The following is a 24,561-nucleotide window of genomic DNA, read 5'->3' on the forward strand; positions in this document are numbered from 1 at the left end:
AACGCCAGGAGTAATTCCTGAGTGTAGAGCCAGGAGTATCCCCTGTGCATTGCCGGGTGTGACCCAAAAAGAAAAAAAAAAGGTATACAGATGATCAATAGGTACATAAAACAAATTCTCCTCATCATGATTAGCATGGAAATACTAATTAAAACAATGAGATATCTGGGGCTGGAGTGATAGCACAGCGGGTAGGGCATTTGCGTTGCACACGACCGACCCAGGTTCGATTCCCAGCATCCCATATGATCCCCTGAGCACCACCAGGGGTGATTCCTGAGTGCAGAGCCAGAAGTGACCCCTGTGCGTCGCTGGGTGTGACCCAAAAAGAAAAAAAAAGAGATATCTATCACTTTCCACCTGTGGGTTGGACTTTTTCATGGCCAGAAACCACACATGCTGCAGCCTGAGACGTGGAGAAAAAGAAAACCACATTCACTATTGATACACATGTAAATTAGTTCCTCTTTTAAAGGTGGTAGCATGGAAGTGTGTTAAAATATTAGAAAATTATCTACTGGAGCTGGAGCAATAGTATAGAGGGGAAGACATTTGCCTTGCATGCAGTCAACCTAGGTTAGATCCCAGGCATCCTATAGAGTTCCCCAAGCCCAGCTGGGAGTGATCCTGAGCACAAAGCCAGTAGTAAACTCTGAGGACCACAAAGTGTGCCCCCCAAAAAAAACAACAAAAGAAACATATCAGGATCTAGAAGTTCCATTTCTTGTTCATCCAAAGAGCACAAAGACACTAATTTTGAAAGATCCATGCACTGCCTTTATTGCAACACTACTTATAATTGCCAAGATCTGAAAACAACTCAAAAGTCAAATCACAGATGACTGAAAAAAGAAAATATTGTATATACAAACATATATATATATATACACATATGACATCCATGTCCACCTGCCCACATACCAAATTCCGCAGGATGGATATGTCGTTTCCAATGTTCTCCCTTCTGAAATCCAATATGCCATTTCGCTGGTAAAGACGTGAACAGCACCTGGTCCAGAAAGGGTCAGACCCGAACACCTGAAGAATCTGCCACCAGTACTCATCAATACACTGGCCTGACTCTTCACATGCTACCTGTCTGAATGCAAGCTTCCATCCCAGTGGAAAACCAGTAGGACTGTTCTGTTGTACAAGAAGGGAGATATCCACGACATCGGCAACTATCGCCCAATCTGCCTGTTGTCTGTCGTCTACAAGTTGTTCACTCATGTCATCCTGAATAGAATAGGCAGAACACTAAACAAAGGACAACCATGCAAACAAGCCGGGTTCCAAAGAGGATTCAACACGATAGACCATATCCACACAGTGACCAAAGTCATTGAAGTTTCGCGAGAGTTCAAGATGCCGCTCTGTCTAACGTTCATCAACTTAAAGAAGGTCTTCGATTCCGTTGAGACTGAGGCGGTCACCAAAGCCTTGGTCAAAAAGGGCGTTCAAACTCAGTATATCAAAATCCTCCACAAGCTGTATTGTGGATTCACCACCAAGATCTCACCATTCTACAAGGAAGTGCTCATTGATATAAAGAGAGGGGTGTGGCAGGGTGATACCATTTCACCGAAACTCTTCAGTAACCGCCCTTGAGAACATCATGTGATGACTGGAATGGGAAGGAATGTGAGTGGAGATAGATGGTCGGCAATTACACCACCTCCACTTCACTGATGATATCATTCTCATAATGCCAAACATTAGCCAAGCGGCACAAATGCTGGCTGACTTCGACCTCGAGTGTGGAAAGGTCGGACTGCAGCTGAATCTCAACAAGACAATGTTCATGAAAAATGAACTGGTCCCTGAAGCTCCATTTGCTCTCAATGGAACAAACATCTCCCAATGTAGCAGCTATGTGTACCTGGGTCAAGAAATCAACATGAGGAACGACTTGGTGCCAGAACTACGCAGGAGGAAGAGAGCAGTGTGGAATGCCTTCAAGGGCGTCGAAGAGGTGGTTAAGAGAACGAAGAACCTTCGACTCCGGGCACATCTTTTCGATTCCACCATTCTTCCTGCACTAACATATGCCTCAGAGACCTGGGCCCTATGCAAACAGGATGAGAATGCTATTAGGGTATCCCAAAGAGGAATCGAAAGAGCTATGCTGGGAATATCATGTCTCACTCAAGTGAGAGAAGGAATCCGGAGTTCTGACCTCCGTTGACGGTCAAAAATCAGGGATGCTGTCTCGTTTGCCAAGGCATCAAAAATCAGATGGGCCGGTCATGTAATGCGATTCAGAGACAACCGTTGGACTAGAGCTGTTACAGACTGGATTTCACGGGACGTCAGAAGACCTCGTGGCGGCCCACCAACTAGATGGTCAGATTTCTTCGTCAAATATCTGAGTGAACAATTTGAGGCTCTTTCTGTTCCTGGAGCGAGCAGGTATCATTGGGCTACACTGGCTCGAGACAGGGACAAATGGAGATGTCACTGATGCCCGCTCAAGCAAATCGAAGATCAACAGGACTACAAGTGATAAAAGTGATATATGTATATATACATAATAGATACCAATCAGCTATCAAACTATATTTCCTTTTTCTAAAATAGATAGAACTGAAGAAGGCCATACTAAGAAAAACAAATCACTAGGAGAATAATGGATACCAGATGATCTCACTTATGTGGTATATAAAGAAGCAAAGTTGAGGGATAACTGCACCCTAGGACTCAGACTACAAAACTGAGGAGGAGAGGGGGCATCAAAGGAAAGGAGGAATCTGTTAGACCAGTGAAAAGATATTAGTCCATTGCTGGTGGATGTGGTATGGTGACATGTATTTAGAAGTATGAAATTATGCCCCCAAACAGAGTTCCGGACCAGAGATAAATCCCAATGGTAGTGCATATGCCAAGCTCTCTGTCAAATACTGGATCCAACCTGGCACTCAGGACCTCAAAACATCACCTGGTGTGACTGTTATAAAGATAATTTAAAACATGATTAAAATTTATAGCTATAGTCTTTATTATAAAAAGCTAGAGAATCTGATTATTTTGCCAATTTGATTGGTGAAACGTGTAGCATGTGTGTTGAGTGCCTTTGTAGGCTACAATGCAGAATTCGTCTACAGAGAGGAGACACTTACAGAAGCCTTCAGTAATTCCTCAAATGTCAAGCATTTTGATGTGGAAACTTGAAACAAAAATAGTGTCAGTTGGTAGGGTGAGTAAAGTAAATAACTAACATGACTTTTATGAAAAATAAGAATTGACACAAGAGGCAGAGCAGTTTATCATTTATGTGTTAGGTCTGGTATTCTGATTCCTCTCATCCCAGTCTTTGCCCACCTTCTTGTCATTACACGTGGATTTCAACTTACTCATTTTATAGAACTGCAATTTGATGGTCCTAAATTGGTTTGAAAATTAAAAGTAAGACACCTGATTAATTAATCACCTGAAAAGGTGATTCAGATTTATTAGTCATGTCTCATGTTTTGATGGAGGGGCTATATCCAGTGGTGCTCAGGGCTTACCCATGACTCTGCACTCAGGAATCACTCCAGCTGGGCCCAGGGCACTCTATGTATTGCCAGGAAATTGAACCCTAATTGGCTTCATGCAAACAAGTGCCCTCCCAGCTATACCATCGTTCCAGTCCCTCATATTTTTTTAATTTTTATTTTATTCATTTAATATCAAAAGAAATGCCTGATATAGTCTCCACCAACTGAAATCTTGGTCAGAAAATTATGTGACATTATGAACCTCCTTCAAGCTTCTTTGTTATCCTATTATGATCAAATGTGTAACACATGGAATACTCATGTATTTTTATTCATGTCTGACCATATTTTCCATACATTAATATGGGTTATTGAAAAGAAATTATGTTGGAGATGGTGAGAATGTATAGCAGGTATGGTACTTGCCTTGCATGTAATTTACTAGGGTTTGATCCCAACACTACATCATTGTCCCGCAAGCACTACCAGTAGTTCCTGAGTCCAGTACCAGGAATAATCCCTAAATTTGCCCATTGTGTCCCCCAAACAAATATCATTAATAAATTCAATTTATCTTTTTAAATGTCATCTTTCCTAATTTATAGCAGTAAATGTATTTAAACAATTTAGTAATAGTTTTTTTTTCATTTTGACTTTATTTTCTTGCTGAAAATAAGAAACAAATATGTTTAGTGAGATTAATTTTAAAGCAGTTCTTATTTTAGTAATGCTAATCATTAAATAAACAGCATCACATATGTTCATGCCCATTCATATGAAACCAAAAATATTTAATAGCACTTATGAAACTAGAAATATATCCCTCTGCATACTATAAATGATCTGTTAAGATTTAACATTACGTTAGATGATCCCATAATTTTCATGCAGATTCCAACTTTTATTGCTCCACTATCATTTGGATTTCAGAAAGTCATGCAAGATTCTGAAAACTTCTATTTCATCTAAGGTAAAGAATTTAAATTGATAATAATGAGGTATGACAACCACATTTGACTAATTTACAGAGAAGAATATGTCATTGCAATAGTAATAGGACAAACCATCCAGGTGGTTAGAGCAAATTGGAACAGATTGCTTTGGAAGTTTCCCAAAGGAGAAAGTGCTTCCTTTGCTCAGTTTCGAAAGGAAGGCCAAGCAAAATTTCTTGATCCCCTTTTCTTTTCCCTTGACTGGAGAAAATTTTTCTTCTCATTCTTAAACATTATGTGCCGGTACCTAACCCCAACAGGAAGAACTGCAGACTAAAAGTACTAATATATATAGTACATTAAAATGAGAACTCTAGTAACCTGTGGTCATTGTCATTTTTCAAAAGGCTTTGTAATTTAAAAAAAAAAGGTGTGGGGCTGGAGCATTAGCACAGCAGGTAGGGCGTTTGTTTGCCTTGCAAGTGCCTTGCAAGTGGGGTCCTATTCCCAGCATCCTATATGGTCCCCCCAAGCACCATCAGGAGTAATTCCTGAGTGCAGAGCCAGGAGTAACCTCTGTGCATCTCCCGGGTGTGACCCCCCCAAAAAAAAGGCTTTCTTAGTGTTTCCTTTACTTACTAATAAGTACGTAAGAGTACAATGTTTCGATTATAAAATGTTTTCATTTATCACTCATTTGATCCTTAACACATTTCCCCAAAATATTAGCTCTGCTATTTTTCAGTGGAGAGTGAAGTCCCACCGTGACAAATGAAGGACAGAGACGCTTTCCCAGATCCAATTGCTAGCCAGCTCTCCAGTACAGCTAGCAAGCACTGATGTATACCCTTTTGTGCACATGTTACCTGGAGAGAAACAATCAGATACTTAACCACTGGAAAAAAATTTTAGCCTTCAGGGGCCAGAGAGATTGCACAGTGGGCAGGGCATTTGCTCTACACACAGCTGACTCGGGTTCAATCCCCAGCATTCCATATAGTGCCTGCTGTGAGTACAGAACCTGGAGTAAGCCTGAGCACCATTAGCTGTGCCCTCCGTCCCCCGCCTCCCCGCCACACACACACACACATACACACACAATTAACTTTTGTCTAAGCTTACTTATGTTTTTTCTGTTTCTAACTAGACAATTAGATAAACAATTTTCAAGTTAAAAAGTTCTCTTAAACTGCTAAATAATCAAGTACATGCTTAGTTCCCTTTGCAGGAGCAGATGCTGGCCAGGAGTTTCGGAATTTATCAGCTTGTTTATAATCCTATGCTACAGTTATTCACAATAGTGGTGGCAGACTGACCTTCCTTGTTTTATCTGAAAAATACCACAAAAATCTATTTGCCTTGAAAAATTAAGTAATCCAGTGCCAAATTGAATTTCCTGTAATACTTCTTGTTTCTTGCTGAAGCTCGCTTCCATCTTGTTCCTTAATCATGTTCTCAAACACCGTGTAAATATAGAGAACGTAACAAAACACCACGACAGCAAATTTTCCCACCAAGCTCATTATATTATGTGGTTAGTGTACCCCTGCTAGTACAATAATGTGTCAGAATCCGGAATTTCGCTGAGAGGGAAAGATGGATCGACTTTGTTTTTCAGTCTCTGTAAGAGAAGTTAAGATGTCAGTAGAAAAGTGCCTCTCTCCATCACCAGAGGAAGCTAATCAAGGAAAAATGTCTGTGGGTAGCATATACATTAATCTCCAGATGGATCATAGGATGGTTATGAGGTGTAACTAATCGTATCATTGTGAGTCGTCCCCGTCTGTAATAACACGTTCCACAGTGACATCAGCAGTTGTGTGAGATGAATGTTGTATGTAAGGGGAAAAGTACTATTCAGCTGAAATATCTGTTTGCCTGTGCTTGACATAGTGACAGTTTGTACTGAACTCAGCTACTGTTTTCCACAATAATGCATTTGCCATATCTTTTCATCTTTGTTACTGAAACTGTCTCGGGAAGTCATTCTGAGGCAATTTCAGACCCACTGTTTTATATAATAACTTAATTCTCAAGAATGACCTGTCAAGATCACGATAGTATCTTCTCATCCATTTTACTGCTTAGACCAAATGCTCAAAAACTGTCTTTTTAAAAAAAAAAAAACTCCTATTCAGTGACAATGTTACTTCAGATTCTTTGCAAATGTTTGGGTTATGACAGGTTTGTCCAACACACTCCTTACAGATAAAATGCATAGTACCTATAACATTCTCATCTGTCAATTATTCATCAGCAGATAAATGACAGAGGGAAAAGTGAAACCAGACTGAACAAATCAGAAAGCCTCAGACAGACCCTAGCTGGGCACTGTGCTTTAATAGCCAAGGATAGAATAGCTCTGGATTTCAAACCAGGGCTTTGAATTCCTTAACTCTTTTCTAATTTTAAATTGTACGATTTGAAAAATATTTGTTTATTCTAAAGGTTTTTTTCCCATGCTTCTTTCTTACTGAATTGGAAATTCTTGAAGAGGTCAGACAACAGGGTGTAATTTGTAATGCTTACTTTAAAAATCAAAAGTAATTCTCAATTTATTGTTAAAGAATCAGAAATACTTTCAAAAACAGGGAGATACATTTGTGGAGTGTAGGGTAGAATCACATGAGGCTGACACCCAAGGACAGTAGATACAAGGGCCAGGGGGATTGCCTCATAACTAGAAGACTGCTTCATGAGCAGAGGGGAGAAGAGAGATGGGATAGAGAAAGGATCACTAAGAAAATGATGGCTGGAGGAACCAGTTGGGATGGGAGATGCATGCTGAAAGTAGATCATGGACCAAACATGATGACCTCTCAATGTCTGTGTTGCAGGCTGTAATGCCCAAAAGTAGAGAGAGAGTATGGGGAATATTGTCTGCCATGGAGGCAGGGGGAGGGTAGGAAAGGGGGGCATATCGGGGATATCAGTGGTGGGGAATGTGCACTGGTGGAGGGATGGGTGTTTGATCATTGTGAGATTGTAACCCAAACATGAAAGCTTGTAACTATCTCACAGTGATTCAATAAAATTTAAAAAAATTAAAAAAAAAAACAGGGAGATAACTCAAAGGAGATAACCCAATGCTTTGGTGACGCATCCCTGGTGGAGCACCGCCTAGGGCAGCTCCCCAAGCACCACACTTCAAGGAACCTCTGAGCACCATGGACAGGTTCACAATCAAATAAGGAGAAGAGATAGTCCAAGAAATTAGGTTCTTATGATACTTGCCGCCAACCATGATTCTACCCCAGATATGGTCTCCCGAGGATCACCGGAAGTGGCTCTTGAGTACAGAGCCAGGAATAGCTTTAAAGCATTGCCCGAGGTAGCACAAACCACATCCCCACTCTAAACAAAACAAAACAACAACAACAAATTAAGTGTCTTTTTAAAAAAGACACTTAAGGTTTTTTTGGTATCTTAAGAGTAAAGCAACAGGGCTAGAGAGAGAGAGAGTGCAAGCTTAGTGTTCTTGCCTTACTACCCGGTTTGAATCTTGGCACTGAGTATATTCCCTTAAGCACTTCCAGGAATGATTCCTGAGCAGAGGAGTAGCAGTAATCCCTGAGCCATGTTCCAAAACAAGAAAACAAAACAAAACAATAAAAACAGAAGAGTAAAACAACAGTAAGACCTATAAAATACCTTTTCGAAGGACACAGTGTATGTCTGTTCCTTGCACTTTGCAGTATTTACAGACTCTGAGAACAAACATTTATTTAGTATTTCCTGGTAACAAAAGCAAAGAGGAAACTATGTATTGCATTTCTAGTGTCTAATTTTATTTCAAAGGAATTACAGAGTTTTTCAGGAGAAATGAGTAATCACTGGAAAAAAATATTCATAGAATGGTATGTAACCTAATCTAAATTCTTACATTTCCAAAAGGCTCCAATAGTTCACCAGAGTCATACATTTTGGTAAAAGAAAAGTCATTTTGCACAAGCAATGTATCTGTAAGTCAGAACAATATAGAGAGCATTTGCACAACCAGCCTTTCCTGGGCTTTCTCTTCTCAGTGGTAAAAATTTGCCATATTTATAATCGCTGTTTTTACTTTTATTTTTCAGAATGACAAATCTCCTGGAAGATCTGCTAGTCGATCAAGTAATATTTCAAAAGTAAGTGAAATCTACTCACTTCCAGAATTATTTGTTGATTTTCATGTGTTATACTTACCCTGTAATTGTTATTTGTGTGCTATTCACAGATATGACATGAATATGACATGCTACTCAGTTGTGGATATTTCAGGCTTTCACTGTGATAATGAGACACAATTTTGCTAAAAATGAATTAAATTGTTTTCCTCTTTTGTACAGTATGCTTTCTTATATGTGCAAGAGAATTTGCTATTTTGAGGATGTCATTCAAAGCATGTGATTTCCTCACATTTGAAGAGCCATTGAGGTAACAGCTGACACAGGTCCAAGTTGAGTGTATGAGGAGTCATGATTCCGGAGCTGGACTCAGTTCTTGTCACCAAAGATTTAGAAATCAATTTAAACGACTTTACTCTATACGGTAACAATTAATAGAAAAAAATACTCCCTCAAGTGGAGAATTAGCTCCAATAGTAGATCACATGCCTATACTGAGGGAGCCCTGAATTTGATCCCTCAGATTCCAGGACCCTTTACACTGTCACTGTCACTGTCACTCTCATCCTGTTGCTCATCAATTTACTCAAGCAGGCACCAGTAACGTCTCCATTGTGAGACTTGTTACCATTTTTGGCATATCAAATACGTCACAGTGAGATACTCTTGATAGCTTGCCGAGAAGGATGGAAAAATCGAACCCGGGTCGGTGGCATGCAAGGCGAATCCCTACAGCTGTGCTATGGCTCCAGTACACTGGGTGTGGCAAAAATAAAACCCAAAGAAACAAAAACAATACATTGGATTTGTCTACCACCTCGGTCACATCACAGGAAACCTTATATGTAGCTGCAGAATTTTGTCATCTTTGACCTTGAATATTGACACAGAAATGTACAAATAGTAGGAACATCTTTGTCACACTGCATTCTCTGTTATGAGTGAAATTATATGTGTATCTCCAAGATATTGTTTGGGAATGACAAAGTGCAACTAGTTATGACTTCTACCCTTTCAATTTATTTTTTAAGAAATAAAATGTCAGAACAGTTCTTCAGTGAATTCTTCAATCACTGAATTGAAGTAAATTCAATCAGTGAATTTTTCAATCTTCTGTATACTAAGTGAATCTCTGTGTGAGATAATTAATTATAACTTATATTTGAAGACAAACACATTTCGCTTTGGTTTTAAAATATTGAAATGAAACACTCTTCTTCTCTTTTTTTTGGCTTTTTGGGTCACACCCAGCAATGCACAGGAGTTATTCCTGACTTTGAACTCAGGAAGTACTCCTGGCAGTGCTCAGAGGACCATATGGGATGCTGAGAATCAAACCCATGTCAGCTGCATGCAAGGCAAACGCCCTACCCACTGTACTATTGCTCCAGCCCAAAACTCTCTTCTTTTTTTAAATAATGTAGGAGTACTGCTGTTTATTCAGCCATTGAATAAGCTGATTGAATTGGACATGAAGTCCCCATTACTTTTTTTTATTCTATTCTGAATGTTAACTGTATTTTATTATTTTATTATTATGTTTCCCCTTTTTTTCTGATTCACCATGAGATACAGCTACAAAGGTTTCATGTTTGAGCTTCGGTCATACAATCATCAAGCAAGCACCCATCCCTTCACCAGTGCACACTTTCCACCACCAAAATCCCCAGTACCCCCCCTTCCCCTGCCACCCCATCCAACCCTTCCCCTGCTTGTGTGGCATACAATTTCCCCTATACTCTCTCTACTTTGGTTATATTCTGTATTTCGACACCAGTCTCACCACCACTTAAACCTGCCAAAAAGGCAATGCTAGACAATTTGTTTTGTACTGCTTGTTATGGATAGAATATAATGTCCAGGAAATTCTGTGTCATTCTCTTCCGGGAGCTTTAGTTTATAGTCTCTGGGTTTTGGCCATTGATAAGATTACATGGTGCCAGGGGCAGTTTGTGGGTGTGACTGCCAAGCCACGAGAAAACTGGGGACCTGGGGGGAGGAGGTCCAGTTGCAATCCAAACAGGCTTGGAGATCTCAGTCATGGGTTCCCGCATATCTGGGTTTTCCTGCTGGTCCATTGTCTGGTGAGGGTCATCCCATTTTGGGTGAGGTTAGTGTCCTTTTGAGTGAGGCTCGTCCGAGCATGTGGAAAGTAGCCTTGGACATGGCGGTGGTTGGGTTCTAGAGGTTTTCAGCTGCCGGGGTTCTTCTTGGAACAGGGAGGGAAACTCAATCCACCTGCTCTGAGGTGCCCCAGTAAAGACAGCCTGGCATAGGGTCAGGGAATTCTGTGACGGTCTCTTCTGGGAACTTTAGTTTATAGTCTCTGGGTTTTGGCTGTTGATGCAAAACTCTCTTCTTAAAGAGCACTATTACTTAAGTGTAAAAAACTAAAGAACGCCGAGGGGGCGCGTGCACTCTCGGGCTCTCCAGGCGGCTCTGTCTCACCGCCCGCGTCCAGTGCCCCAGAACCGCTGTGTGTGCCGTCAGTCGAGGGCAGGCGACGGAAGGAAGAAGGAAGAAGGCCAAACTGGTTGCTCGATCCGTTTATTTCATTCTCTCCCTCCGCTTCTCTCCCGCTCTCCTGGATCTTTCCCCGTGGATCTGCCCCATGGATCTGGCTCGTGGATCTGGCTCGTGGATCTGGCCCGTGGATCTGGCCCCCCAACCCACTCTTACAGCCTAGTTAAATCTCCACAGCATGAGGGGGTTGGGGCATACACATAGGTGTGGTCAGCAATAGGGTAAGGTTCCTTTCCCTCAGGGCATGCTTCTCCTAGGACTTAATTCTCTTTCAGCAGGAGGATCCACCCAAGGGCAGAGTCCCATGAATGTGTTTCTCTTCTCCTCAGCCAGCAAACATATAAGAATTCATAATATTAATTATTTTGTATGGACACAATAAGAGATGCATTAAAGCTTATAGAATTGCTCTCCTGGGGCCATCTCAATCTCAGACTACAGTGCTCAGGCCAGATCAGTCTTTCCTATCCCTGGCAGGGTCCCAGTCTCATAATTACTATTGGATCATGACAGCATTTGTCTATGATCAAGCTCTTAACTTATAGTTAAGAATTAGGCACTTTGGCCAGGCCCATCTCGATGCCAGGGTAGCACATAACTCACCGCTTGCCCTGGATCCTTCCTGTCCCACGTCGGGGACCCTACTTTGGGGTGCTAGGAACTGAGGGCAACTGAGGCTTAAGTGGAGAAAGCAGAGGCCCGGGAGGGAATATTCGAGGCCAATTAATTCCCAAGTTATAAAAACATAATATTGTCTTCTTGTGTCTATACAAAACAGTCATAGCTTTAAAGTAAATTATTCAAAAGGCACAAGAAGAAGAGAAAGGCAATATTAACTTATATAATATAAATTCAGTATCCTAGGAAGGTCTGACCTTGCAAATTAGCAGAGTCAGATTAAGGGAAAGCCTTGGATTAACTCTTTTGGGGAAGAGAGCATGGAGAAGTGATTATAGCTAAACAAAGGGATGGGAGAGATTCGGGAACACCTTGATGGGTGAGACTGGGGTAAGCCTAAACTCTGGGTAAAACCGGGACAAGCTACTTGTGGCAAGGAGGGAAAGGACAAAGTAATGTCATCCTACACTTAAGTACAATAGCAGAAGCTCACCTGCCATATACCATAGGAATAAAGAAAATTCAGCGAATTAGCTTGTTTCAATTAATATAATTGCCCAGGCTGGAGATATAGAATAGAAGGTAAGGCATTTGTCTTGGAAATGACTGAAGCCTGTGCAGTCCTTGTCACGATATATGGACCCCCAAGAACTGCCAGAAATGACTCCTGATTACAGAGCCAGGAGTAGTCATACCCTGAGCACTACCAGGTGAGGCCCAAGTCCTCCACCACAAAAATCCGACTATAACTTACTTTTTGATTTGGGGAGCCACATCAGCAGTGCTCAGGGCTTCCTCCTAGCTTTGCACTCAGAGATAACACCTGGCTGAACTCGAAGCAATAGAGAGGGTGCTGGGAATCAAACCCAGGTCAGCCATGGGCCAGGCAGTTGCACTAACCTCTGTAGTACCGCCCCAGCCATCTTATATGAATTTGCAGAATGACAATCACAATGCTAAATACATTATTGAGCTCTCCTTATTTTTAGTTTAAAAGTAATGAATTTTTAATAAAATTAATCCCATTATTTCACTTATATGCAAAAAAATGAATTAAATAATCACTGTATCACTGTCATTGTCATCCCGTTGCTCATCGATTTGCTTGAGCGGGCACCAGTAATGTCTCCATTGTGAGACTTGTTGCAAGTTACCCATGATGTATTTGATTGCCAAAAACAGTAAAAACAAGAACTAAATAATACTCAGAATAAACATGTTCCTTTTTATAGAAAAATGCTTAATTCCTTTTTTGTTAATTTCTTTTATTATAGTGTAGCATATCATTACAATAGTGTAAAGGTTTATTGTATAGATATAACTAGTAACTGTACCCTCCACCACCAAAATGCCCAAGATCCCCCGTCATTTTCCCTGTCACCTTTAGTCACTTCTTCATTCCCACCACTTGTAATCTGGGTTTTATGATTCAAAGCCAAGGGTTTGTTCTTACTCAAAATGTCCATTCCCTACTTTAGTTTCTTTGTATACCTAAAATAAGTAAGATCATTTAATATTTTTCTTTCTCCTTCTTACTAACATATCCTTCACTTGAATCCAAGTTGCAGCAATGGAATACTATGCAGCTTTAATAAAGAATGGAATCATGCAAAGTAAACTTATATGATAAGACTAACTAGAAGTCACCAGAATAGGTGGGATAGAAGAAAACTAAATCAGAACAAATGAGGCAAAATTGTTTTAAAGGACAGAATTGGACACTGAATGGGAAACTTAACATAGTTCACATGCAAGTAGATTTTGCAATCATTCAGACCTCTGAAGAAGATTTGCTCTTCAAATTTTATCAAAATAGTTTTACCAATATGACCTTGAATTTTTTAAAGACATGGTAAACAATGTAAGAGTAATTAAGAACTTTAATGCCAGGGTAACTGTTTAGAAAGATTATTTGACACCTTAGTAACAAGTTCTATATAAGAAATATATGTATGTATGTGTATATATGTATATATATTCATCGCTGTTTTATATATATATAATATATAAAATCACTATCTACTCTTGAGGTGTTACTTAGAACAGTGTCTAGCATTGTGTGAGAATTAACAATACTTGTTATGAAAATCTTAGTGCTTGTAACTCAGTGACAACACCAAACAAACTTTTCTATTAAGCAACTGAGACATGCCTTTCCTAACCCTTTGATTCAGAAAAATTTTAAATATTCCAGAGGATTACCACTAGGTTTGAAGGCAGAATAGGCCTCCATGTTGTCATTTCTGTTTTCTACTTTTCTCTACTGAATCACATGTCTAACCATCAATATTTGCAAAATGTGTCCCATCAGTAATCTTGTTTAATACTGGGAGTGGTAATGAAAATATTCTCTTCTAGGTCTTTAGTTTAGTTTATAGTTAAGGAGCTGATTTATATGAGTATGTGTATGTATTTCTATTATATTACATATACACTATACAACTACATGTGCAGAAATTTAGTAAAGAAGTTTTGAGATTGTTCTTTTTAAAAAGACCTAGTGATAAATTTGGCTATTGGATGTTTTCTAGGAACATGGACTATAGGAGTGGATTATTATGCTAACTGATTGAAATATATATATATACATATATATGTGATTCATGATGCCTGAACTGCGTAATCAATATGATTTTTCTGAAACACCTGTTAACATATGTGGGAGTCTAGATTTTTAAGACATACTAGTGTGTCTATATAATAAGCCCCTGAAGGAAAATTCAGGGTTCTAATGAGCTCCCCTGATAGATAGTACTTCTATCTGTTGTCACAACTCATTGCTTTAGAAATTCAAGCACACGTATGAGGGCGCTAGGAATAGGCTGTCTCGGGTTTTCTCTTCGCTACACCATGTGCTGTTTCCATTTTCTAGTTTTCTTCTGTATGCTTTTGCTGACATAAATCGTAACCATTAGTCTGATTCAGTTCTATAAAATCTTACAGAAAGTCATTGAACCAGGTCATGGAAATCCCAAGTGCAATAGCAAAAAAAAAAAAAAAAAAAAAGTACAGCTATTGGGACAGAATGACTTCAGATGAAGTTTCATAGAAAAATGGTATGGAAACAGTGATAGTGTTGTGACCTAACCAGTTGTCAAGGAAGCACATTTAAAGAAAAATGAGGGAAGTACAGGAAATTAGAAAACACAAATTATTAGAGTAGGACTCTGTCTAAAGAGCTACTTCAATGCCAGTATAAGATATGACACTTCGATAAATTTTGAATTCATAAAAGAAAACATGAGTTGTAAGGATAAAAGCACATAAAATGGTTTTTATGGATCATTGAAATGAGAGTTAGGATTCTCTTTATGCTAGTCAGACATGTGTTATTTTACTTGAAAAGAAATCTGGACTTTAAAATTTATCTAAATCATTTTATGAGAATATTAATATATGAAACTTAGTGTTATCATATTTTATTTGAAATTTAATGCCACAAACATGATCTTACTGTAATAAACATCAATTCTACAATCCTGTGTTAAATAGAAAGTGTTGAGTTATAAGGGACAATTGAAATTTCCCATTGGTTTTTATTTTTTGATCTTCTTATCACTCAATCACAGTCAGATCCTAAAATTTATGATGATTCCAAGTTTTAAAAATTAGATTATATTCTAGTTTTAATAAATAAATATAAAGCATAATTATGAACTTTGTATTATTCTAATAGTATTGGTACACTTGGCAAGTCAGACTGATCCAAAAGCTCTGTAGATTCCATAAAGTATAGAATATAAAATATGGTACATGTTGAAATTATTATATACATGAGAATATCCCAGAATATCTTGTGTGAATAAAGCAGCATTTACTTATTTATTACAATTATTAGAAAACTAATATCAGTGACTTTTGCTACATTTTAACATAGATATGTTTTACAAATAGGTTCTCAAGGGCATATTTGTGAAAAATTAGTCAAATGTGGCCTTTCTTTTATATCCTGTAGGTTGAGGGATCATTACATTCAACTGGCAAGAGAATATTATGTATTTCACGCTAGAAAATCTTTTCAAAGCAAACTGTCAAAGGGAAAGAAAGACTGTATTTTCCATTCAAATCAACATCTTGAGTTCTGTTCTTTAAAATACAACACTTGTGCTTTTTGGTCTGTGTGGGAAGCAGCTAAAAACTTAATCTATTTCTAAAAAGAAATTCAAAAATCACTATGTTAACAAAATGGTATTTCAGTTTCCATCATTTCTTTTTATGGTCCCTAAGCTACATTTACTTGACACAACTCCATGTAAATAATTCAGTTGTTCTATAGATAGGAATAACACATATAACATTAAAGTAAATATAGTATATAAAATATTATTTATAAATGCTTTTATTCTTTTTTCCTATGTACCCTGGTTCATAGTGCAATGTTTAAAGAATCATAGTATAACTAATATAATTTATTCAACAAAAATGTAAGAATGCACTAAATATGAGTAATTTTATGAATCATGGTATTGTAAATGAAATTTTCTTTCAATAGCACCCTTTTACCTTGACTTCTGTAAATCTTCCCATGTCTATAAATTGCTAGATTTGCCTTTCGTGAGCAAGGTTAAGGTGAATTACTCCCTAGATATAAAATCTGTTGGGAATTCTTTCAACTGTATGTGAGTCAGATATTTGCATCTCTGAACAGGTGTTTAATGTTCTGATTTATCGGGAGATCCCATTTTGGTTTGCATAATCGAGGGACTTTTAAATCAGTCAGGCTTCAGACTACATGACGTTAGAGGGTAAGTTTTATAGGCTGATGAAGTAAAATGAGGCATAGAATAGGGAAACATCTAGAAAATTGAGTGTACTAATTTAAGAAACTTGTTAAAGCCTGAGTCAAGGTTGGTTCTAAGGCCAGAATTGAGAACTTGAGTATAAACTGAGTGTCATTAGCACAGGTGGCAGTGGAAGTCTGAGACTTTCTTGTATTCTGAAGCTGTTTCTCTACATACTCTCACTCCTTAGCTGATCTCATCAACTTTCCTGACTTTACAGACAATCAATAGTCCACTGCATCCCAATAAATATTTTTAACCCATGTTGCTGCCATGAATTCCAGATTTTTAATATCCTATTCTAAAGTGACTCATGAATGTGCAGTTAGAAGTTGGTCACACGTCCCAGAAGCAGATTCTAAGATGAGAAATGTGTGTAATGTTTTATAATGGGAATACCAGGAAAAGTCACTGAAGGAGTTCAAGAAGCAAGACTGGGAGGAGGATAGACTCTGAAACAGTTCTCTCACCCTACAGGGGGGAATCTGCCCTATAAAATGTAATTGTTAGGGGCTGAACAGATAGTACAGAGGGTAGTGACTTTGTAATCTCTTTTCTAAGTAGATTAAATTTTGCAGCTGCTTCCCACACAGACCAATAAGTACAAGTCTTGTATTAAAAGAAAAAAATTGGGAAGCTGATTTGACTGGAAAAGTACAGTCTTTCCTTGCCCACACCTGGCCCAGGTTCAAATCCCAGTACCCCCTAAGGGTGCCCCCACAAAGTAAGCCCTGACCACCACTGAGTATGGCAAAAATATAAATAAATAAATGTACTTGTTGGAGGTGGAGATAGAGTACAGTAGGCACAGCTTGCTCTACATGCAACTAACTCAGATTTGATCCCCAGCACTGCACCACTTCTGGTACCCTGAGCCCTCCAGGAGTGATGCCTTCGCACACAACCAGGGTAAGCACTGAGAACAGCTGGGTATGGCCCCAGAGCAAACACAACAACCAAAAGGAGAGTTTGTTTTACTCTTTTTGACTTTTATTTCTTTTGGGGCCACACCCGACAATGCTCAGAGATTACACTGCACTCAGGACTCAGACTTTTCAGTGTTCAGGAAACCCTTTGGGATGCCGGGATCAAACCTGGGTGGCGAGTGCAAGGCAAATGCCCTGCCACTTTGCTGTGCCTCTGACTCAAAACAAGCTTTTTTCTCTCACTGGTGGCATGGAGACAGGACTTTCATCTGTCACAGTGTCCATTCAGGGTCACTGAAGAAGAGGGAAACCTCTAGAAATTTTGACTGTCATTATATGTAGATAAAGCAGTCCAAAAGGCCATAGGAAAGTTTGCCAAAACAAAAAATCAGAACTTTAGGATGTTAGAAACAAAAGTAGAAAGAAGTTGAAAAGTTCAAAGAGTGAAAAATAGTCAGAATGGATCTTGGTGGAACATTGGCATCATCTTCTGTGATCAAACAGTTATACCACTCAGATTCCTAATTCACAGTCATCTGACAGATGCTTATAGATCTTGATTCATCACAATTTGAGAGGAGGGGGGATTAAAATTTATTTGAATTAGTTCAGTCTATTGTAGCTCCTGGGCCATAACTTATTTTCCAACTTCTGTGACTCATTTCAAATATCCCTGTTCTTTGATGATCAGTTTTATTAAGCTTCATTGGCTTGCTTTTGAGGTGTCAAAATATCCGTGAACTTCAATTCCCAATTCCAGTCCCAATTTCCATGAACTTCAACTGTGGTTGCTGTTAGCACTCTTTGGAGGCTGACTATGGATAACTTTTTAAAGCGTTGGGACCCCCAAGTTCCAAAATATATCACTGATGAGAGAAATAAATCAAGTGGTAGAGCACTAAGTAGGTAAGGCCCTGGGTTCGAGGCTCCGTACTGCATGGTTTCTCGGGGACCACCGAATACAATCTCTATAGTATTCTTGTTCCTCATTAAGTAATAAGAAAACGTTCTCCTAATAGGAAAAATCTCATTATTCATTGAATTGACAGTCTATCAGACAACATAGCTTGTATTATCAAGTCCATGAGGGAAAGCGCTAACCATGTGGACAACTAGTATCAATCATTAGATCTTTGAGTTTTTCCTAGGCCGAGTAACACCAGGTTTAAGAATTACCACTGTCAATAACTGAGAAGTAGAAGTCCACTGCATTCGTGTGAACTTGACCCAGAATACTAGGGTTTTCACTGAAATTTTCCATCTGAAGTTTGACAGAGAATCTGAATAGTACTCTTTCTATGGTGTTGGGTAACAGGTTTCCCCCAACGTGCTGGGCACGTTGCTCACTGGGTTCAGGCAGACATGGGGCAGAGGATGACAGGTAGATGGAGAAACTCTCTCCGGGAGCAGCTGGTGGCTGTTCAATTTATTGCCAAATACACACATATTTTCTCATAGAGGGTCTTGGCTTACAGGAAGGTCCAATCACATAAAGTTTAGCATTATTGGCCTATTCGATCTTCAACTCTGCTTTGCCCCGGTCCAACCCTAATCAAGATTAGTTGCTGAAGTTAGAATGACTGCTAAGAATCTGGAAAAAACCTGAGTTCCCGAGAACAGATGACTGGTTAAAGAAACTCTGGTACATCTACACAGTGGAATACTATGCAACTGTTAGAAAAGATGAAGTCATGAAATTTGCATATAGGTGGATCCACGTGGAAAGCATCATGTTAAGTGAAATGAGTCAGAAAAAGAGGGATAGACATAGAAAAATTGCACTAATTTGTGGAATATAAAGTAACAGAACAACACCCAAAAATAGTGGAGGTAAGTATCAAGAGGAGTACTCCACAGCCTGGAAGCTGACCTCACATGCTAGGTAAAGAAGCAGCTCTGATAAAGAGATCACCAAGCAAAGGGTACTAGGCGGACCCACTAGGGGTGGGAGATACAGGCTGAAAATAGACTATAGACCAAACATGATGCCTACTTAATACCTCTGTAGCAAACCACAACACCCAAAAAGAGAGAGTGAGCAAATGGGAATGCCCTGTCACAGAGGCAAGGTGGGGTGAAGGGAACAGGGTGGGGGTAGTGGGAGGGATGCTTGAACCATTGGTGGTGGAAAATGGGCACTGGTGGAGGGATGGGTACTTTATCATTGTATGACTGAAATGCAACCTGTAAGTCTGTAACTTTGTCTCACAGTGATTCACTAATAAAATTTAAAAAAAATTAGAATGACCTGCTAAGTGTACATGACAGTTTCTGTCTTTGGCACATGGTTGAGTGAGGCTCAAGGCCAAATACCCAGTGCTGGCTGACATCCTGTTCTTGCCAACTTTGCACAGATACTCCCTCTTGCAAGGCTTTGCTTCTGGGCTGCTTTGTAGGGTCGGGTCTTACCTGCTCTGGTGCCAGTCATGATGCTCCACATCCAACTCTAACAGGAAAGTAATTTCCACATTTTGTGGTTGCAGCATCAAGAGGGATTGTATTGCTACTCAAATTGATGTAGGCCCTTCTTAAATTTTGAATACTACTCAAAACATTAGCCTCCTGAATCAGCTGGTTAATGATCTGAGCAGCATTCCTATATGTGATTTTATTTTTGGCCTCAAAAATGCAGATTCTGGCTGGGCATGTGTCATGTGGTAAAGTACATGTTTTGCTTGCATGAGACCTGAGTTCAATCCCGTGCCATGCATTCTCTTTCTTTCTAATTAGTTAGGAAAGATGAAAAATTTGTCCTTCATTCTGAAGAGAATTACTGGCATATACAGTACTGTGGGATTTCTAAAATTATCTATTTACTCATTTAAAAATATCCAGCTCTGAATGTTTGTTGGATTTTTTCCTGCCCCTTATTAAAAGATGTATCTTAATTGGTATTCACATGATTGGTCTTTCTTGTTCATTAAAGGTAATTAAGATGGTATTGTTAATACAAAGGTCTAATTTAATGTCTGCCATTTGTCAGGCAATTGAAGTTACCTTTACTCAATATTGTAGCAGATGCCTGAAGCAGAACCAGGAATCTTCCTATGCCCATGAATACAATTCTCATATTTTATGAATATTAACTTTAAAACTCTGCTAAATCAGAAGCCTCAGCCACACACCAGCTATTCCGTTGTTCTACTAGAGTGGCATATCCCACTCTGGTCTGTTGTCATTTGCCTGACTCACCAGATTTCCGCAGGAAATAAACACACATTGAATGGTGACATGAGAAAAATAATCACCCACGTATTCCTTTAATTCTGTATTTCCTGCATCAGCCAAAATAATCCTTTAAATATATGTCACATAGTATCTTTCTCCTGTTTAAATATTCCAGTGATTTCTCACATCACATCATGCAGAGTCAAAAATAAATCCTTACTTACATTGCACACGAAGCTCTAATCTAGTCAGGTGCTATCTCCTAATTGTATTTCTTATCATTTTTCCTTTAAGTCAGTCAACTTTCCTATACAATGACCTCTTACCATTTCTGGCATATACGCTTTTGCTTCAACACAGTTGCTTTCCACATTCCTACAGCCAAAAATGCTCATTCCCCAGATATCTCTATGATTTATTTTTTTTGGAAGATTAAGAAATTAGAGGGCTTTGTACAGATTAAGTAGATGGGTCCAGTCCCTCCCCAAATGTCCAGGCCTCTCCTTTATCCATGTTTGATGACACTTATCTGGTCTATGCTGCTCAGGCCTTGTATAAATTCTTAAATTCCATCTGTCACTGTATATTCAGCTTCAGGATACGATGACCTTGTTGTCCCCTGCGCCACTCTATCCACTAGTCTTTCCTAGTCTAAAATCTTGTTGTTTGGTCTTTCTGGGACTTCAATCCTTATCCTGCCTTTCCTCGTCTCTAGCCATTGTCACAAGTGTGTGGGTGAGACTCTGGTGCTGAACTCTAGGCCTCTGAACTCTGCCTGAATATGCCACTGTCTGGCCACAGGCAAGCCCTAACTGATCCTGCAGCGCGTGACTTGATTTCAAAACCAAATCTGCTTATATTTCAGTGAGGACTGATGTCCTTTTTGTCTTCACTTTAAGTATTTTATTATAATCTTCAACATTATACATATATTAAGTGTTGTGAGAACATTTTTTTTTGTTCAATATGCTTCCTCAGGGCTGGAGTGATAGCACAGCGGGTAGGGCGTTTGCCTTGCACACAGCCAACACAGGTTCGATTCCTCCATCGCTCTAGGAGAGCCCGGCAAGCTACCAAGAGTATCTCACCCGCATGGCAGAGCCTGGCAAGCTACCCATGGCGTATTCAAGATGCCAAAAACAGTAACAAATCTCACAATGGAGACATTACTGGTGCCCACTCGAGCAAATCGATGAGCACCGGGATGACAGTGATACAGTGGTGCTTCCTCAGCTCCTCGAAAATAATTGATTACTAATATACACAGTGATTTGTGTTGCAGGGATGAATTAAACCTATTCTGTTTAGTCAGCTTTAGAACATGTTCTTAACATGAAATATATGAGTGTATAGGTAGCTGATCCTTGGGCCAGCTCAACTTGTGAATTTATTGTTATCAATAGGCAAAAGATAAATACAGAAAATGAAGTATTTATAATAGATATAATTGATTCCTCATCCAGATCCCCAATAGCAAACATCTTCCAGTTTTTCTGTATGCCCTCAGATACTCTGCCAGCTACCTCTAACTTCTGAGTTTCCCTAACTCATATGGTGCTTTTAATTCTCCACTGTTAATGGGTAACATGTTAGCACTTCAAAATCATATTTTAATTCTCACCAAAGAACATGTGTTGCATCAAAATACTAAATAGTCACAGAGAAAGGATAGCATCTGAATTTCAAACAGGACTTGCCCTAAATTCCCACATTCCAGTATCAGCTCCTATGAGTGGAAAATACATAGCAACAACAAAAGAAATTATGCATGGCCAACAACACCATAGTTCTTCTTTTTGAGCATTTTTTAGCAATCCATTATGAGTAATGGGTCAGAAGCAGAGACAGGCATTGAGCTTATCCTTCTGACATACTTTAATTAACATGATTCCTCCAGCTATAGTCAGGTTGCATGGTTTTATCTCTATTACAGTTGCATGGTATTCCATCATGTATATATACTACAAGTTGCCTGCTCATCTGCTGTTGGACATATTGGTTGTTTCCATCCATCTATTGACTATTGCTGCAATGGACCCTATTTTTTAGAATCAGTGTTTTTGCTTTTATGGGTAGATGACAAGAAATATAAATGTTGGGTCATATGAGAGTGTTATTCTCAGGGGATTGAGAAATTTACACACTTGGTTGTATGGAAGATCTGTTCTTACATTATAGTGTGTTTGTGTGTGCTAAATATGCATATTGCTTTTTATAAAATTCTGCCTATTATATTATTTCTAAAAGAAGTATGTAGAAATGTGCACCATAACCTGATGTGCTCAAGGCTTATTCAAGGCTCTTGTACTCAGGGATCATTTCTGGAAGTGCTGAATGGACCATAGGAAGTATTGAGGATAGAACTTAGGTCAGTCACTGCAAAGCAAGTCCCTACCCACTTTATTGTCTCTCTGGAAACCAGGAACTAAGATACTGTTGGCAAACCATCTAGACTGGATAAAAGTTTGGATTTAGAAGGAATGTTTGGTGAGAGAGATGATGACTATTGATTGTGACCACTGCACCAAACACTGTAGAATGGATTATACTTTATCCTCTATATCCTTTTTTATAACATTTTCCATGAACTGTGGCCATTGTAGCAGAGAAAACCTAAGGTGAGATGAAGCTGATGTGATCACAAGAGGCTCTGAGTGGCCCAAAGAGTCATCTAAGAGTGGATGCTATTGATTTCCTTCCCACATCCCTACTGCAAATTAGTGCCCATCACCCAGGTTCCCAGAGAGTTAGCTAATAATAGTTCTCACCACCTACACCCTCTCCAGAGCCCTGACATTAGTGAAAGGTTTCTCACCCAGCAAGTAAACAGCTGCTTGACAAGAACAAGGGCACTGACCCACTTACTCCAGGATGAAGTTAACACTCTGTACACTTTGTATTTGAGAACTTTCTATCACATCAACTAAAACTAATGTCTAACCTAACACTACATACCAACTAACTTGTAATGATTGTTCTATAACTATTTCCTCTTTCCAATTCTAAGAGCACTACATTGCTTGGATAAGAATTCTCAATCTCTGTCTCAAATAATCTAGAAATTTAGGAACTTTTATAGCAACTTAACATTCCTACAACATCTAATGGCATTATGTTTATACCGTTTCTCTGAAAGTACTATTCCATAATGAATGAGTGGGGAAGACCGAGGGAGAAAGAAAGAGAGAAGAGAAAGAAGAGGACAGACGAAAAAAAAAAGAATGTGAACTGATCTCTAGATTCTCTGGAGAAAATACAAATTGATCCTCATTGTCTTCAGCTTATTTATGTTGAAATGCTATGGAATTTTGGATTTGTGGATCAGAATGATGAAGTTATTTGTGGTAATCTCTACAACCAATGATTTCAAGGGAGAATTAATAGCAGGGATAATGGTAAGGATGTTGTAATACTTGCAATTTTTTATTGAATCACCATGAAATACTTTACAAAGCTTTCATGATTGAGTTTCAGTCATACAATGATCAAATACCCATCCCTCCACCAGTGAGCATTTTCCACCTCCAATGTCCCCATTATCACTCCCGCCACCCCCACCCCATCCTATTCCCTGCCTCTGTGACAGACACTTTCCTTCTTTCTCTCTCTACTTTTGGGCATCATGGTTTGAAATACAGGTACTTAAAGGGTATCATGTTTGGTCCTTTGTCTACTTTAAGCACACATCTCTCATCCCGAGCGATCTCTCCAACCATCATAGACTTAGCCCTTTTGGAAAATGATATGGACATTCCTCAAAAAATTAGAAATTGAGTTTTTATATGACCCAATGATACCACTTCTGAGAATATATCCCAGGGATGCAAAAATCACAGTAGAAATGATATTTGTACTTGAATGTTAATTGCAGTATTGTTCCCAATAGCCAGAATCTGAACCTGAATGCCCAAGAATAGACGATTGCTTAAAGAAACTATTGTACACATAGTATACACAATGGTATACTATACTGCTGTTAGAAAAGATGAAATCATGAAATTTGCTTATAAGTGAATGGACATGAAGAGTAT

The 24,561-nt window shown here is 39.0% G+C and overlaps 1 protein-coding gene across 4 annotated transcripts in view; it reads left to right on the top strand.

Annotated features, from left to right (window-relative positions):
* The window catches only part of MARCHF1 (membrane associated ring-CH-type finger 1), an 830,879-nt gene that overhangs the window by 619,477 nt on the left and 186,841 nt on the right, over positions 1-24,561 (top strand). For all 4 annotated transcript variants that reach the window (XM_055144580.1, XM_055144581.1, XM_004606143.2 and 1 more), the window contains one exon: positions 8,485-8,535. In XM_055144580.1, coding sequence (XP_055000555.1) covers positions 8,485-8,535 — 51 coding nt within the window. The remainder of the gene's footprint in view (positions 1-8,484; positions 8,536-24,561) is intronic.

The sequence above is a fragment of the Sorex araneus genome, chromosome 7 (genome assembly GCF_027595985.1).
Source record: "Sorex araneus isolate mSorAra2 chromosome 7, mSorAra2.pri, whole genome shotgun sequence".
NCBI classification, from domain to species: Eukaryota; Metazoa; Chordata; class Mammalia; order Eulipotyphla; family Soricidae; genus Sorex; species Sorex araneus.